Source organism: Nicotiana tabacum, chromosome 13, assembly GCF_000715075.1.
Source record: "Nicotiana tabacum cultivar K326 chromosome 13, ASM71507v2, whole genome shotgun sequence".
Lineage (NCBI taxonomy): Eukaryota > Viridiplantae > Streptophyta > Magnoliopsida > Solanales > Solanaceae > Nicotiana > Nicotiana tabacum.
This window is the reverse complement of record NC_134092.1, coordinates 93,168,680-93,187,587: the sequence shown is the minus strand read 5'-3', so window position 1 is coordinate 93,187,587 and position 18,908 is coordinate 93,168,680. Positions and strand designations below refer to the sequence as shown.

Genomic DNA, 18,908 nt, shown 5'->3' with positions numbered 1-18,908 from the left:
CCTCTATTTCTCAGCTTCGCATGCGATGGTGGACGCGATGACACAACTTCACTGCTAAGGTTGCATGCAGGATGATGTTTTCCTAGGTTGGATGCGACGCATCCAACCCTTCTTCCTCTAGCTAAACCACCTTTTCTTCATATTTTGCACTCCGAACACCTTAAATCGTCACACATAACTTAATTAGTCATCAAACCAATAATTACACCATGTTGGATGTTTTAAAGATTAAATAACACATATCAAAATATGCCAAACATCACCCTTCAATGAGAAGAGAAACCATATGAAAAATATCAAACATCTCTAATTCTAGTTTCAGTACAGAGTAGAAAATGGACGATTATACAAGAGAAATGATGGACCTCAAAACCCTCGTCACCCGAACCCTAGAGAAGAAAGGCGTCCTTGCCAAGATCCGAGTATGAACAAACAATTCTTCTCTTCTGCATTTTCATTTTTTGTTCTGTGAATTTTCTTCTCGATCAGATCGAGTGGTTACGTGTTATGTGCTTCCAAATTTTGTACATTTTTCTTTTCTGGGTATGGCTTGGGCTTGCCGACGAAGCTGTAATTAGATATTTCTTGATTCATTATGTATGCAGATGTAATTTTTCCTGTTCTGAAAATTGGGGTCATGAATAGCTAATTCCCATAGTTTATTAGCTAGAAAATAGAAATTGAAAAATTGAGTCTTTGTGAATTTTAAGTCTAAGATTAAAATTTTTGGTTGCAAAAAGTTGGGTATAAGGGCACACAAGAAGGTGTCACCAGCTTATAAAACATCTGGGTAATGCAAAGCACAGTTTAAGTGATTTAATGTGTAGAAATGAATACCTTGTTTCTAACTTAATTGCTTTAACTGTTTTATGCATCTTCAAGGAGCTAAAATATTAGAATTTTGACGGGTTGCAGCATGTATACTTTTTTCCTTACACTTGCTGCATTTTTCGTTGAACAAATTATGCATAACTTATCTAGAAAGAGCATATGTCCTTTCCTATCAAAAAAAAAAAGAGCATATGTCCTTTGATGCTCATCCTACCTTTTAGGTTTATTTGGGGCTAGTCAGCAGACAAATGAATCACTGAGGGATCTAAATCCCAAAGTTGGGAGCAAAAGAATAGGATATTATTGCGCTCACTTAGGGGTGACTAATTTTTTTTTTTATAACCGTGGTGTCCGAACTAACTTGTGCGCACCTTGACTACTTCCATTGGATATCTTCCAACTCCCACCAGCGCGGATACTAGGTAACTCTGTCTGCCAAGGCTTGGACATATGGGAAGAAATCAATTAGTTATTTGCCTCCGTTGCTCAGTTAGGGTGACTTAGCTTGAACAAGTGCGAATTGATGGATTTGAAGGGGTTAAACCTAATTTAAGGCTCAAACATTTAGAGAAAAGATAATTTTCTATTGCCAATTAGGATTAAATGGTAACCTACTAGTAGAGTTGCTACCTTGTATCCTAGACGTGTAAGGTTCATTCCCCACCATGCCTTTTTCCTCACAAGATTGGAAAATAGTTTGACTTGCTTTCATTCATGCGAGCTACTTGTTACTACCACAACAGAGGAGGTGTAGTAGAAAAAAAGCTGAAACAAATGTTTGGTTCTTTTACCATGTTGGATTTGTAGTAATAGAGAATCTTTTGAACTTTTCTGGTAAAGAGAAATTATTTATTAGCAAATAAAACCTGATGATATTGTTTATTGAAACAAAACATGATGTCACATGTGAATCCTTCTTCAGATTCTCTTTTGTTGATATACAGTGCAATCCTGGTTGATCCACAACGTATTTACATATTTTACATGGCTACATTTCTTAGGCTGAACTTAGAGCAAGCGTTTTCGAGGCGATAGAAGAGGAGGATAGGGCAATCGAGAAGGATGAAGCCTTGCCTCCTGCACTATTGGGTAGCTGCAATGAGCGTGCGAAGCAACTCCATAATTCCCCTTCAGGTTCTCAGTTACTTGTTTTAATCTTTTTGGTTTTTTAACCCTTTATGAATCCTTGCCAAATTCTTTGGTGTAGGAGGACGGCTACTAACTTGTTGTATGGAAAATTTATTAAACTTCAGTTATATATATCTGAAAGCTGAGTGTTCAGTATATATATATATCTGAAAGCTGAGTGTTCAGTATTGTGTGTACTCTGCAGAGTATTGTTGTGCCCATGGAACTCTCAAAATATTGTAATAGGTTGAGTTTGTTCTATGTACTTATACATATGCTGTTTAACTGTTCAATCTAGATATCTGAACTAGTCTTTTAGAATCTAAATGTGAGAACCTGCCTGCCTGATCAAATCAAGTCCAACCTAAATCTGAATTGGAGATGAAAACACTTTCTGTTGCCAAAGATTTATGTTTCTTTTCAGGTTACTTTCTAAGAATTAAGGTTCTGATTTTTAATCTTTCCTAAAACATTATAGCCTGGAATTTGATGCCACATGAAGTTTGTATCCTTGTGGTTAGTAAGATCATCGAACCTTATAAAAAATCATCTAGAACCAGCTGAGAAGAAAGCCATCGGATTTCTTTGGACTTTGGTTGGAAGCATTTGAATATAACTATGTAAGGGCAGCATATAAATAGAACTATACTATTAAATAACAACAACAAAAAGTTAAAAAGAAAAAACACAAAAGTCGAGATATAGTCCTTCATGTTCCCAACCAATTCTTTTAATAATTGTGGTGTTCAGGCCGGCTTTCGCGCCTTTGTTATATCCGCGTGTACCTACAACCTCTCACCAACATAGATACTGGGTAGCTCGCTACCAAGTGCTTAGGTAGATGGGAAGAAATCACCTATTTTTTTTTTGTTTTTGCTGGGATTTGAACCTTGATCGCAAAAGTTTGCACCCAGTTCGTTGACCACTACGCTATACCTCAAGGTGATCTGACCGATATTAAACAGTTAATCAATGTCTTTAGTCAAAACGTGTCTAGTTCTTTTGGATACCTGAAGTAATTCTGCTTGCAATTGATATTTTATTAAGTTGAATATTGTCAATTCCTAGAGCTTTGTGATAAATAGTCAATTTTCTTTAAATGAAATAGTATATGGTAAGTATGAATATAAATAGTTAATTATACCTTATACAGAAAAAAAATTTAAGTGATAAAGAGTCAAGTGTATTGACTTTAGTATTTTGAGTCAGGGAACTGTGTGCACTTGTAAAAGAACAAATATAAATAAGTAAATCTATGCATTCTGTCTTTCCTTTTTTTTTCTGGCTCTTGGACGAGGTCTTTCCCTGCTTTGGTTTTTAGTTGTCATAGAAAAGGACATAAGCATCTCCCTAGCTCATTTCTGTCCTAAGTCTATTTTGACTTCTTCGTTCATTGTGATGCAGACACTAGCATCTTTTGCACGAGTTACGAGGATAACATACTTGATTGTTTGGTCAAATGCTTTAGTGGTCATGCTAAATTTGTATTTGTTTTTTCATTAATGACAGTGTTGTAGATTGTGCACTCGCTTCCCATTTCTCTTGCATAATCATCTTAAAGTGGAGAACATCTATAGTTACTTAAGAGTTTTTATATAGCACACTGATATTTAACACCAATATTCCTTGTAGGTTAAAGTGCCTTTCACCACATTAGGTCGTGTAGTTCTATAATCAGTGCATGGAGATAGGTGTTTAAGACTTTAAGTAGTTAAAGAAGAGTTAATATATTACATATTTTCCTTCACTAATTCCTTGTTACCTGTTTTATTTTCTTTTCTAAATGCAGGAAGGCTACTAACTGCATTCATATGTGAATATTTTGACTGGGCTCAATTAAACCACACACTTAAAGTTTATTTGCCAGAGTGTAATTTGGTAATAATATACAGCTTTCTTTAATGATGTTAAACCACCTTGCATAAATTGTCAATTATTACTTCAATTTACAAAAGCTCACTTGTTTGCAGCCAAAGGATTCTTGGAAATCAGAGCTAAAAGAATTTAGCAGCAAGAATGGATATGATCTTAACAGGAATGGGGATAGTGGTCCATTGCTTTTGGATGTTCTCGAAGGATTTTTGAAGTATGAGGTTCGATAAAACTGCTTATATTAGATAACTTCTAGATATATATCCATCAGTTGCTTATGGTACTGTTGACGTTTTATGTTTATTTTAAAACTACAATTAGAGAAAAGAAGGAAAAAAAAGTAAAAAACAAATAAAGAAAAGGAAAGTGGGAGATTAGAACTTGTAACCCTAAGCTAGGAACGTGTATGTTGGGACACAATATTATCATCCTTGAAAACAATAAAAAGTTGAGAAAGATGAATTCAGTAACGGAATGTATTCCAGTTTATTAAGACTAATTGTCTCAACATCCCAATGCAGTTGTGGGCCTTTCGCGGTCTCGCCATGTGGTATTCAAAATTTCCTTGTATTTTTTTCTATAGATTGATAAATTGTTTACAAATGCAGAAGGATGACCAAATTTTTTTTTTTTTTTTTTTGTGTGTGTGTGGGGGGTGGGGGTGGGGGGGGGGGTGGGGGTTGGGGAGCAGGTTGCCAGCCAGGAAACATGTAGAGTCATAATCCGAGTATATATTCTAAAAGGGCCTGGAAACATGTAGAACCACAGAATTTTACGGCAGAGGTCTCATAAAGCAAATAATAGAGGAGGATGAAAACAAAAATTATGAAGTTATTGTCATGTTGCCAAATAGGTGGTCCTACAGTCTGAAAGTATCAAGACCCAATTGGGATAGTTCTTATGATTTACTAGTGATACTGACCAATAGGATAATGAATCACACTAAGCTTAATTTTGTTCAGCACGATTTGTTTCTTTGTTCTGCTTTGAGCACTTCTTTCTTGTCATTGTCTCATGAGTATGTCCACTTGTGCAATCAATACCAGGGGCTTGTATTTGAACCTTTAACCTTGCTCGAATGCGATTGCCTTAGTTCAAAGCTTTCTACGCTTTGGGTATTGCTGGTTTTAAAAATTCAAGTGTACACAAGTGTGTCAATGTTAGCAAATGTAACTTGCACTGGTAGAAATTGATTATTGTTCTGGTTTTGGGATCTTCATTGCCTTTTGTTGTGGTTAACAGTCTCCCATTCCAGGTTCAGTTAGTGGCTTTAAATGTTTATGCAGTTCCATTAGTTGATGGTTATAGCATTTGCAGTTTACATTTTCCTGCATTCAAATTGACTATGGTAAATATTTAAGTCTATCTAGTAGGAATTAGCTTTAAGGTCAAGCTTTTAAAATCTATTTTGCAGAACTTATCTCAAGGAAGGGGTGCTGGGAGGAGATTGACAACACCAGATGCTGAATCTCTTTCCAATGTAGAAACAAGGAACATGAGGAGGCCTTCTTCATCTTCAGTTGCCGGGGGCTTACCTCCATTGGGAAGGTTTACATTTAAGACACTATTATAGTATCTTCTGTTGTGTTAATTTATTTAGTTATTTTTCTATTTTTTTTATTTAAGATTTTGACTTGGGAACATCTCATGCCACAGGCCAGGTCCTGCTGCCCAGTCATCTGGTAAGTTGTCCACCCGCTTTATTTGTATTAATTCCTGGATAAATGCGTAACCTTTTTCATATGGTTGAGATGGTTAGATAGAAGAGCAGGTTCGTCAGTATCTGGGTACAGGAAGGATGAATACAATTGGAGATATGACAACGATGAACTTGCAGAAGATGTAATTCGTGCTTCATCTGCCTTGGAAAACCTTCAGTTGGACAGAAAAGCTCGGAATCTTACCACTTCCTGGCGGTAAGTGTTTGAGAACTAGATGCCATTTTTCTAATTTGGTTTTGATGTAACATTGTAACTTCTGTTGGATGGTGTGGAAGTTATCAGCTTTGGTTAATGTTAGTCCTGGATGGTTTATTTAGTTTTAGATGTGGCTGCTATAAGATACATCACTTGTGGCTGGTCGCTAAGGTTAAATAATGACAACCTTATTTTTTCCACTAAGGCAGGTGTTAATTGCATAGATGTCATTTTGTAGCAAAACTAGACTAGACAGTACCTTTGGGCTTGTGGGCTGAGAGAAATATTACCCATGTTTCCTATCAAGTTTGGATTTTATATTTTTATGCTACTTATAGAGAACTCTCTATTTAAATGTGTTGAATTGTCTGCACAAAAATTGCACCAAAGCAGGTGCCAAATTTATTATAGTGTTGAATGCGATAAAAACTTAACTATGAATTAAGAAAGAGGACTATCTGAATTAAGGAAAAGATACTATCGCCAATTCCGGCAAAACATGGAGAGAATATATGTTCTAATGTGCACGCATGAGAAGTTTGTCTTACGACTAAAATAGGTCAAATTTGGTGAAGATCCTTTTTAAGTAGAGATTATTATTTTGTAAAGTTCTAGATCAGATTATTACTCACATATCCAGAAGATGAAAGTAGCTGAAATCAGGATGTTGAGGTGAATGTGCGGGCATACTAAGATGGATAAGATTAGTAATGAAGATATCTGGGAGAAGGTGGGCGCGACCCCATGGATGACAAGCTGCAGGAAGCAAGGCTCAGATGGTTCGGAGAAGCCCAGATGCGCCGATGAGGAGGTGTGAGCGACTGGCTTTGGTGGGTACGAGGAGAGGTAGAGGGCGGCCTAAGAAGTATTGTGGAGAGGTGATCAGGCAGGGCATGGCGTGACTCCAGATTACCGAGGACATAGCCTTAACAGGAAGTTGTAGAGGTCGAGCATTAAGGTTGTAGGGTAGGAGGTAGTTCTGCATATTTCTACGGTGCACCAGAGTGAGGCTAGTCTGTTAGGACCTAGTCTTAGGACCCGTTTGGCCATAGATTTTGCCAAATTTTTTCCAAATTATTTTTGGCAAATACATGTTTGTTTATGAAGTTTATCCATATTTTGGCAAATTCCCAAAACCCAAAACCCAAATCCCAAAACCAGCTCAAGAGTTGGTTTTGGCCCAAATTATTTCTATTACATTTTTTAAAAATTGCCCCAAACTTTTGTATTTTATAAAAGAGCCCACCATTTATTATTTAGTAACAATGCTGCTTCGTCTTTTCGGTCATCTGATAGTGTATTATGTAGTTCATTATAAAAATGATAATTTTGTACCAAATTTATTTATGTTCAGGACTATGCTTTGTGATAATGATAATGAATGTTATTGATGAAGGTATTGTTGGGCATTTGTGATAGTTTTTAGAACTTGTGGGTATAAGTCATGTTTCATGTTTTTAAAAAAAAAAGTGAAATATGTTTTGAAAACTGATGTCCAAATACATTTTCATCTTCAAACCAAACTTCACCCAAATCAGATTTTTCAAAATAAATTTAGGAATCTATGGCCAAACGCTAGCTTAGACTGTTAGTGGTTAATGTTGAGTCACACTACTGTTTCGTTACTCTTAGTGCCGGGCTTTATCTACTGGTTATTGTTTTGTTGTTCATCTATTTTTTGGTTATGGTGATGATGTTATTTGTTTCATGGTTTCTTTTGATGGTATTGATGTATTGCCTCTTTTCGTTTTCTTGAGCTGAGGATCTTTCGGAAACAACCTCTCTACCCCCTCGGGGTAGGGGTAAGGTCTGCTTATACACTAACCTCCCCAGACCCCACTAGTGGGATTTCACTGGGTCGTTGTTGTTTCTGCTAGATCATATTATTATTTATAAACCGGATATTCTTACTTTTGAAGTTACTTAATTGTTAAAAATGCATTACTTTTAACTTTTATAACTTACCAAAAACAAATTGTTAAACATGCATTATGGTTAACAGTAAAGTACCACTCCTTTTTGACTAAACAAAAGATGTGTCCTTTTTATGTTTCCAACGTGCCACCAGGATATTGAAAAGTTATGCATAATGAAAGAAGATAAGGGTAAAAGCTTTCATAGTGTTCTCACACAAACAAACGTAGTCGGGGAATAAATAGGCTTCTTTTCCTCTCTCTTTTTTGGCTCAATTAACTTCCTGAAACACAATGAAGTGGGCCATAATATCCATGGTTCAAAGTTGAGTGTTTGACCAAAGTTGGGATGTTGGCTGGGGAATGGAAGGTAAGCCCGTTGTGTGCAAAAGGATGGACTGTAGAAGAAACATCCAGCTATAGTTAGGTGTCATCCTTTTCTACAAAGAAATGAGCTAATTTTGTGTGTTCTATGTTTCCGTCGGCAACATGTTGAAATAGCTGCTTTTCATGTGAACAATCAGGTCATATTTAAGAGGTAATTAGGTTTTTAAGTGCTTGTGTTGAATTTATACGTCTTATACTTGCTCAAAAAAGAAAAGTGTCTTATTGTAGTACTATGGTTCTTAACTTAATAAGAGCGAGCTAATCGTTGTGATGTATAGTACGGTAAAAGTTGGTCTGTAGCTCTAGCTCTTCTTTGGTCAGAGAAGGTCAAATTTGGGGTGGAAAAATCAAACTTCAGCAGACAGCAAGCGTTCATAATCTGAAGACCTGTTGGTCGATGATGGATTCTTGTTCACTGGTGATGTATGTAAAGAACTACCAATTACCGGGCACCCTTGCTAGACTTCCATCAGCTGGAGGATTGAAATTTTAGCTACCTTATCACATATCAATAGACTAATTTCAGCATATATTTGTTGCACCCAAGGGTATGGCCTGGTGGTCAATGAAGTGGGTTAAGAACCATGAGGTCTCAGACAAAAACACTAGGTGATTTCTTCCCATCTGTCTAGCCTTGGTGGACAGAGTTACTTGGTACCTGTTGATGGTAGGAGATAACAAGTATACCGTGGAATTAGTCGAGGTGCACGCAAGCTAGCCCGGACACCACGGTTATAAAAGAAAATCAGCATATATTTGTAGCCCCTTTCTAAACTAAGTTATGGCATCAGTTTTCAGGAATGAACTAACTGAATCCTACAAAATTGAGAATGAGCAGGACTTGGGCTGTTACTATTCTTCTAGCTGTGATGATTATACATGAAAGCTCCATTTTCATATATATTTTTAAAGACACATTATCAAAATAAATAAAATGATAGTCATCTAAAGACCGACTCACTGACATACCATGTCAAACTGGATAATAGGCGGAAAGGTTTTCATCTGGAAAGAGGAGACCCTTTTTTTAAAAAATGATTATGCTTTGGCATCAATGAAATCACTGCGCTTGGGGAAGTGCTCCCACTCTACTACATCAAGTTTGTGTTATACAAGACAAGGGCAAAGTAACCAAGAATATAGTAATTAGTGATGACCTACAACAGCTGATGAGCGGTTGCATTTATGTGAAAAAAACATATGTACTCTAGTTATTCCTTTTGCTCGACTCTTTATTGTTCTTGTTATCCCGCTGAAGAATTGTGTTGAAAATTCAGTTCTATCGCTCTTTAGATTGGTTGTACTGTCAAGAAAATGCAGTCATATCTCAACTTTGTACTGAATTTATTTACAGGCATGGAGGGGATGGCATGTCCGAGGAAGATGGCAGGGTAGAATAGGCGTGTCGCATAGTGTTCTCCACATCTCTAAATCTCAGAATTGATGTTATCTTAAACCATTGACTTCTATTTTGTGTAATGGACAGTGATGTTTCTTATGATTGAAATACTGTATATTGCTTTTAGTAGATTGATATGAGTTTTTCTTCCATCCTTTTTTGGCCCTTATTATCATTTACAATTATCCCTATTTGTTAGCTAAGTTCATTCGTTTAGTCTTTATGCTATTTGTTCATTTACGAAGGTTACTTTTGGTTTGAGTGGCTCAAGTGATTACTGCAAGCTGGTTCTCGGGGTTAGATATGAGCCACTATAACATTTTGAACTGCTTTTTTTCGTTTTAAAGGAAGGTATTTGGCAGGATATGTGGTTTGAAATGTTATACGTTGACATGTATATTCTATTAGTAATAGTGCAAGCAAATGTTAAAATAATAATTGACAAGTCGGTTATATAAAGAAAACATCGTATCGTAGTCTGGATTCACTTTTTTATTGTTGTGAAATTTGTGGAGAATTGTAATAATGTAAAATTATTAGGACCAAACACATACAGAATGCAAAAACAGTGTGTCAACAATTAGGACTGGGCCACTGGGACTAGTGATTGCCATCTACTTCACCACTTTCTGCACGTGTTTCATATCTTTGCTTTCAGAATCAAGAATGATTATAAAAAGACAAAAAATTCTTTTGACTTGGAATTCCTATTTGAGATTTGCAGTAGCTCATGCATAATTAACCTGAACTGTATGTTGATAAAGGAAGAAAGAGATACTTAGAGTAAAGAGTGGAACAAAGACCGTAAAATTCTTTTCCATATACAAATGACGAATTCACCTTACTGGACTACTATTTTGTGTTCAGTGTGTGCTAACCGGTGGGAACGTAGGGTTTTTGTCTAAGATAATTAGTGGGAATATTGTGGCTTATTATTTCGCTTTTCAGTGCAAGTTCTATTTACTAGCTATCGCTTTTGCTTTACATCTTTTTTTTAGGTTTCATGGTGTTTCTATTTTTCTTATGACTGTTGTGGTGATACTAATATTTACTAATATTGTCTCCCTTTACTTTGCATCTTTCTTCTGAATTTCATGGTGTTCCTATTTATCCTATGATTGTTGTTGTGATACTAATATTGTCTCCCTTTTTGCCCCCTTTTTTTTTTTTTTTTTTTTTAGTCGAGGGTCTTTCGGAAACGGCCTTTCTACTCTTTCGGGGTAGGGGTACGGTCTGCGTACACACTACCCTCCACAGACCCCATTAGTGGAATTTTACTGGGTTGTTGTTGTATGTGCTAACCGGAGGTTACATCAAATGAAATGAATTCCTCTAATCCATCGTTGTTCTGTAGCAATCCCCTTATAATGTCTTTCAACTATCTTTCTTCACGGAGGAAATATATATATTTATATACATATATTATATACTAATGGTGCTTAAATCAGTTTATATATGCTTTGGTTATTTTGATTGGATATGTATTTTAAGAACGAAAGACCAAATTTATCCCTCTACTATAACAAACATTTATATTGCCCTTTGTTACACTATCTGAACAAGAAAGCCCTACCATTACCTAAAGGTCCCAAAATACCTCTCCGCTAACGGCCATCTGACGTGTCCATCTAATGCCGATGCCACAAGAAAATCATCAGAAACTCAATTATCTGTTTTCCTCATTTGGGTTAATTTAGCCCTTTACTATTTAATTTGAAGCAATTTTACCCTTCTACTATTCGAAAATGTGCAATTTTACCCTCGTTGATATTTCGAAAGAGAGCGAAAGATAATATCATACCATTGAGTTTTCTCTTGCAATGTGCAAGAGGAAAATTCCTCATTCAAATTAAGAATTATCAATTTATAATTATTGAACTTTATAATAACCAACAAGTACGTTTTTGCAAAAAATTAAAAATATTTTTAAATTTGTTTTGAAAGATAATGCTAAAATAAAAGTTAATGTAACGGCCCGATCGGTCATTTTGTGTAATTGCGCTTTGTTTTCCCTTTTCATGCTTCACACATGTGTGCTTATGATTTTATGACTTGCGGGGTTGGTTAGTTTCATTCCGGAAAGCTTTCGGGTTGATTTGGACCCTTGATTCTTGACTTAGAAGTTTTAATTTGAAAATATTGACCAAACTTTGACTTTTGTGAAAACGACCCCGGAACTGTATTTTTATGACTCCGATAGCTTCGTATCGTGATTTCGGACTTGGACGTATGCCCGCAATTGATTTTGGAAGTCCGTGGGTTGGATTGTGTTGATTTGCCAAAATTTGGCAATTTAAAGTTGAAAAGTTTGACCTTAGGTTGACCTTTAGCTAATGAGCCCAGAATTTAATTTTGGGACTTGGAATAGGACCGTTATGGTATTTAGAACTTGTCTGCAAAATTTAGGGTCGTTTGGAGTTGATTTGATAGGATTCAAACGTTTAGTTGTAATTCTAGAAGTTCTTGAAAATCTCCTTGAATGTCACGCATTTTAGAGTTCGATTCGTAGTTTTAGATGTTAATTTTATGTTTTGATCACGCGAATGAGTTCGTATGATATTTATAGACTTGTGGATGTTTGGTTTGGAGTCCCGAGGGATCGAATGAGTTTCAGACACATTCCAGAAGTGTTTTGGACTGAAAATCCAAGTCTGGTATGTGGTGCCCTCTGGTGTCGCAATTGCCAACACCAGGGTCGCATTTGCGACTATAACAGAAATAACAGGTATCACAAATGCGATGCCTTGGTAAGCAAGTCTGGGCTGGCTAGGTTCATATTTGCGATGATTTATGTCACAATTGCGAGGGAAGCAGGGTTCGCAATTGCGAACCCATATTCACATTTGCGAAGAATCTCCCCAGGCCTTCAGTGTCACAATTGCGAGGTTTTAATCGCAATTGCGAGGGTTCGCAAGATAACTGCAGCTGAACATAAGGCCTGAAAGTCGGGATTTTATCTCTCATTCTCTTGTTTATGAACCCTAGACTCGGTAGGAGGCAATTTGGAGAGAGGATTTTCACCTACAAATCTTGGGTAAGTGATTCTAATCTATTTCTAATTATATTCCATCAACATATCTTAGATTTAACATCAAAATCATGTGAATCAAAGTGAAAATTTGTGAAACTTTGTCAAGTTTTTATAAAAATAAGAATTTGAGTTTTAAGAGTCGATTTGGGCTCGGATTTTGAAACTAATCACATATATGAACTCGTCGGGTCATGGGTAGACGGAATCTAACATTGGACCAGGTTTTTGACCGGGTAGCTCCAAGTTGACTTTTGTTAACTTTTTGGGAAAAAACTTTTTTCGAGTGTTGAATTGGCCTAGGTGAGGTAAATGTCTTGCCTAACTTCGTGTGGGAAAACTACCTCTTAGGATTTGGTATTGATTGTGTCTTTTGTGCTATGTGAAAGCCGTGTACGCAAGGTGACGAGTGGGTACACAGGTTGTACGTGGTATTTGACCGGTTTAGGCTACTTAGACTATTTCCATGCTTTAACTGAAATGACATATCATGTTTTAAATTCTCATAGTCAATTTATCCTTAACTGTGTTAGACTATCCTTACATGCCTTAATTGGCTTGTTTAGTACTTGTTCTACATCCTACTTGCTAAATTGCTCTTATGCTTTAGTTGAACTTGTTACCTCTTTTATTGTTACATGCTATTTCTTCATTGTTAATTACCGTTACTTGAAGTAATTATTCATGGTATCCCTTTCCTTGTTGATTTTCATTATTTGAGACTCATTGTTAAATGTTATCTCTTTTATTATGAGTTAGTCTTATCTAATATCGTGGTTATACATTATTTATCTCATTGTTGAGTTATTTGGTATTGAAATTGTGAAAGTCGTTAACACGTTGAGGCGAGGTTAGCTATTGTTGAAACATCTATCTTCATGAGCATTTTTCATTCATTGAATACGTTGTGGTGGAGCCATGGTCTAATATTGTGAAAATATTGGTATTATTGTTGTATTTGGTAAGTTATGATATATGGGCACTTGTGGTGCGAATTGTTATTGTGATATGATATTGATGCACATGTGGCAGTATAAGACTTGGGGTTAATGGACATGCGACGATATAAGGTGGGACTTATGTGCGTATTATTGGTAGAGGAACTATGTGAAGCAACGTGGCGTCATAAGGTGGGCTAAAGTGCGTGTAGCTATTTCGGAAAAAATATTTTCAAAAACCTATTTCAAATATAAGGCTCACATAGCAGTATAAAGAAAATTATGATTGAAATTGAGAAATGTGAATACGAGGCGGTACCTCGGTTGTGATTCTTGATTATACGAGGTGGTACCTCAGTTTTGATTTTATTATACACGAGGCGGTACCTCATTGTGATTCTTGCTATTTATTTCATGTTGCAAAGTGTTTTGGTGGGAATATATCTTGTTGTTTTATTCTTTATTATTCTAGCAGTTGTTGTCCGTAAATGATCATTGTGGCCCCCTTAGTTGTTTCTTTTATGCTATTTTCATTGTTGATTTTTGGTATTAGTTCATGCTACTATCTTTTTTTCGTACCAACTGTTTCTTCACCTTCCGTTACATATCCGTATTATATTTTTATACTGTTTATTTTATATCCTAGTAGGTGTATTGACCTGGCCTCGTCACTACTCTACTGAGGTTAGACTTGATACTTACTGGCTACCATTTGTGGTATACTCATACTACATTTCTACATATATTTTTGTGCATATCCCGATATGTCTGCTCATGCCGGTCGTTAGAGATTACTTGCTAGCTGCCTTTGTCGGAGACTTCAAGGTATGCCTGCTCGGCGTTCGCAGGCCTCGGAGTCACCTTTCCTCATTCTCATTTACTGTTGTATTTCCTTTCAGATAGTGATGTAGTAGTTACTCTAGTATACTCTGTAGAGCTTATGACTCAGTTCCACCGGTTTTTAGGAGCGTACTGTTGAGATTATGTTTGTATCAAAAGGTTTTATCAGTTATTCAGCTTTGTTTCTAGCGTTTTGATAATTGTTCTGTCAAGTTATTACTATTTGTTAGGCTTACCTAGTCGTAGAGACTAAGTGCCATCACAACACCCTACAGAGAAAAATTGGGGTCGTGACAATTTATTACATCAAATCCAAAGATATTATGTACAAGTTTAAATCCTTAAAAATTAAATAATAAATTAAGTATTGAGGAGTGGTGATTAATCAAGACATGGCAATTCTCCAGCTTGCCGAGAACATGGCGTTGGATAGAAAGGTATGTAGGTTAAGAATTAAGGTAGAAGGCTAAATAGTCGAGCGTTTTCCTTACTCATTCTAGTAGTTTAATGCATTCCTCAGTGTTTAGTCTTGTATTTTCTTATTATTAGATTTTTGGTATTACTTATTGTTTCTTTCGCTTTGTTTTTTTATTTGTTTTGTTGTTGTTGTTGTTGTTGTTTGTTGTTACTCCTTCCTCTCTATCTTTCCTGAGCCGAGGTCTTACAGAAATAGTCTCTTTACCTTCTTAAGGTAGGGGTAAGGTTTGCGTACACTCTGCCCTCCCCAGAACCTAATAGTAGGATTACACTGAGATTTTATTATTGTTGTTGAAAAATTTTGAAAATTAAAATGCCAAATTCGAATGACACAATGATCTTGGTGAATGGTGACGGAAAAAAAAGAGAAGAAAATGGTAGGATGAAAAAAAAAGTACATAAAAGTTATGTTAATAAAAATAAATTCTTTATAAGTAAATAAAAATAAGTATGTTGTGCACATAAAACAAAGATGAAAAAATTTAGAGAATACTATATCATTTTTTGGTTGAAATCAGAAGATGAATATAACAACCAAGCCGCTCGTTTTGTGTATTTGAGTCCCGTTTTCCTATTTGATGTTTCTCGTATATTTGTTTGTGTGTTGTGATTTTGTGACTTGTGGAGGTGGTTGATTTGGCTTCGGGAAGGTTTGGGAGTAAATTGAGACACTTAGTCTCATTATGGAAGCTTAAGTTTTAAAAGTTGACCAAGTTTTGACTTTTGTGTAAACAACCTCATATTGGTATTTTGATAGTTCCAATAGGTTCGTATGGTAATTTTTGACTTAGGCGTATGTTCGAAATTGGATTTAGAGTTTTCTATGGTATTTTTGCTCTATTTACCGAAAGTTGGCAATTTGTCGGATTGGAGAGTTCATAGGCTTGACTGGGTTTGACTTTGTTGATATCGGAGTCAGATTATTGTTCCGGAACTTGTGCAAAGTTTGGTTGGTTATCCAGATTGGTTAGGCTTGAATTGGACGCTTGGTTGCAAGTTAGAAGTTTTTGATTTTAAGAGAGTGATTTTGATCGTCAATTCTTGATTTTAATGTTATTCGTGGTGTTTCGAGCCCTTGGACAAGTTTGGATTAGGTATTGAAACTGTGACGATCCGATAGGTCATTTTGAATGCTAGTCTTTATTTTCGAATTCTGAGACCTCCATTAGCTTCATTTGATATTTCTTGATTTGCATGCATGATCTGTATCTCTTTTCCGAAAAGTTTTTACGTAAACATTTGAAGAAAATATGATTTTTAGCTTTAAAAATAACTTGAGTTGACTATGATTAACATTTTATGTAAATGACCCCAGATCGGTATTTTGAAGATTTCGATAGGTCCGTATTGTGATTTTGGACTTGGACATACGCCAGGAATTGAATTTGGAGGTCCTTAGATTGATTTGACTTCTTTTGCCGAAAGCTTAAAATTTGAAAGTTTGAAATTTTTTTAGGTTTGACCGTAGGTTGACTTTATGGCTATCACGTTCGAATTTTGGTTTTGGGACTTGGTATAAGTCCGTTTTGCTATTTGAAACTTGTATGCAAATGTTAGTGCAATTCGGAGTTGGTTTGATAGGATTCAGACGCTTGGTTGTGATTTTTGAAGTTCTTGAGTTTTCTATTGAGTTTCATGCATTTTGATGTCCGATTCGTATTTTTAGATGTTATTTTTGTGTTTTGATCATACGAACGAGTTTGTATGATATTTTTAGACATGTGTACATGTTTGGTTTGGTGCCCGAGGGGCTCGGGTAAGTTTCGAATGGGCTACAAATCATTTTGAACATGTTAGGCTGTTGTTTCTGATGTCTAGTGTGTTGTGCTTTGTGATCGTGAAGGGGAAGTTAGGGTTGGGGATGGTTTGTTCATCGCGAATGTGAGGGACCAGTCACGAAGTGAAGGGGGGCTTACCCTTTGTGAACGCGACGAGCCTCTCGCGAGCACGGTTCATTGGAGTGGCCTGAGGGAGAGTTGGTGGTTACTCTTCACTAGAGCGGACCCTGGCTAGCGAACGTGAAGGCATGCGGGGAGTTCAACCTTCACGAACGCGAAGAGTGCCTCACGAACGCGAAGGCCTTTTGGCCTCTCCTCTGCTGAAATGAAAGACAAACTACCTATACTCTCCGCCTTTCTACTCAAGGCATCTGCAACTACATTTGCTTTGCCCGGATGATACAGGATAGTAATATCATAATCTTTTAGTAACTCAAGCCATCTGTGCTGCCTCAAATTTAGGCCCATCTACTTGAACAAATACTGTAAACTGCGATGATCGGTGTAAACTTCACAAGACACCCCATAAAGATAATGCCTCCAAATCTTAAGAGCGTGAACAATTCCAGCTAACTCCAAATCATGTACCGGGTAATTCTTCTTGTGGGGTTTCAGCTGACGTGAAGCATATGCAATAACTCGCCCCTTCTGCATTAATACACAACCCAAACCAATGTGTGAAGTGTCACAATACACTGTATGCATCCCCGAACCGAAAGGCAACACTAACACTGGTGCAGTAGTCAATGATGTCTTGAGCTTCTGAAAGCTCTCCTTACAATCATCAGACCATCGGAACAGAGCACCTTCCTGGGTTAATTTGGTCAAAGGTGTTGTAATAGATGAAAAACCCTCCACGAACCGACAATAATAACCTGCTAATCCTAGGAAACTCTTGATCTCAGTCGCCGAAGTAGGACGTTGCCAATTCTGAACTACCTCGATCTTTTTGGGATCAACTTTAATGCCATCGCCTGATACAATATGCCCCCAAAATGCCACAGAATTTAGCCAAACCGGTCATTTTGATTTTTAGAACCCCGATCCCCTAAATAAAACTCCATGTATATGCTTTTACTAATTTATGACTTGCGGGGATGGTTGGTTCGGAATTTGGAAGTGTTCGGGTTGAAATCAGAACACTTGGTTCCTTAAGTTGGCCTTAAAATGCTAAGTTTGACTTCGATCAACATTTTGAGAAAACGACCTCGGAATCAGGATTTTGACTGTTCCAATAGGTTCGTATGATAATTTTGGACTTGGTGGTATGTTCGAATCGGGTTTTGGACAACCCAGGAGCATTTCTACGCTTAATAGGAAAAATCAACTATTTGAAGGTTTAATGTTCTTTAAATTTGATTTGGAGTAGGTTTTGGAGTAAATGAGATCCGTTTGGAATTCCGAGCTTGAGCATAGCTCCGTATGGTGATTTAAGACTTGCACGCATAATTTGGTATCATTCCGAATAGTATAAGTATATTTCGGCATGATCGAAGTAAGTTTGAAGAATTTGAAAATTTCAAGTTGAATCAATTTGGTTTGAGGTATGATTCTTAGTTTTGATGTTGTTTTACACGTTTCGAGCCAGGCCAAGGGGAAAAATCTCGCATCTGCGAGACGTTTTCTGCAGGTGCGGAACTGCAGGTGCGACTAAGCCTCTGCAGTGCGAAAATGACTGTTGGACAGAATGTTAAAAAGGGGGCGAGGCTCAGTCATTTTAGTCCGTTTTTCTCCATTTTTGGGCGATTTTGGAGCTTTTTGAGAGAGGATTTCAACTAGCAACTTGGAGGTAAGTTAATTCTACACACTTTGAGTTAAATACATACATTATGGGTAGATTATAACCTGTAAATCTTGAAAATCAAGGGTTTAGATGAAAAATCTAGGTTTTGACAAAAATGAGATTTTAACCACGAACATGGTTATGGAATTGGATGGAAATTGTATATTTGAGTTCATGAGATTATGGGTAACGTTTTATTCCAAAAAATTTCCAGAATCCGTGCACATGGGCCCGAGGTAAATTTTAGGAATTTACCATTTTTGGATAGGGTAATTTATTTAATAGTCTAATTTTAAATTATTGAGCATGTATTAATTACTTTATATAACTTTTGGATAGTTTCGGATTTTTCAGCACCGAATTAAGATTTTTCGCGACATTGTGATCGGGAGTGGGCTTTGAGACAAGGTAAGTTTCTTGCCTAACCTTGTAAGATGGAATTTATCCCATAGGCGATTTACATTAATAATTGTTGCTAATTATGGGGACTACGTACGTAGGAGGTGACGAGAGTCCGTGCGTAGCTACTAATTATGTTAATGCCCATGTAGTTTTAGGACTCAAATCATGAATTACTTATGATAATTGCTCCTTTTATTTAATTAAATTATTAAAATT

General features: G+C 36.5%; 1 protein-coding gene across 1 annotated transcript; it reads left to right on the top strand.

Annotated features, from left to right (window-relative positions):
- Nucleotides 1-247: 247 nt before the first annotated feature.
- Nucleotides 248-9,598, top strand: LOC107824992 (protein TONNEAU 1a-like). Its single transcript, XM_075228159.1, has 8 exons — nt 248-422; nt 1,833-1,965; nt 3,749-3,837; nt 3,930-4,052; nt 5,246-5,379; nt 5,488-5,513; nt 5,591-5,747; nt 9,402-9,598. The coding sequence occupies exons 1-8, from the start codon at nt 336-338 to the stop codon at nt 9,445-9,447; spliced, it is 795 nt and encodes a 264-aa protein (XP_075084260.1). The 5' UTR covers nt 248-335; the 3' UTR covers nt 9,448-9,598.
- Nucleotides 9,599-18,908: the final 9,310 nt, after the last annotated feature.

What these genes read in the sequence shown, in the direction of transcription:
- LOC107824992 (XM_075228159.1), top strand. Translation starts at nt 336, where the DNA reads ATGGACGATTATACAAGAGAAATGATGGACCTCAAAACCCTCGTCACC. An exon ending in GGCTTACCTCCATTGGGAAG is followed by an intron (nt 5,380 to 5,487) that starts GTTTACATTTAA and finishes CTCATGCCACAG; the next exon opens with GCCAGGTCCTGCTGCCCAGT. An exon ending in AATCTTACCACTTCCTGGCG is followed by an intron (nt 5,748 to 9,401) that starts GTAAGTGTTTGA and finishes ATTTATTTACAG; the next exon opens with GCATGGAGGGGATGGCATGT.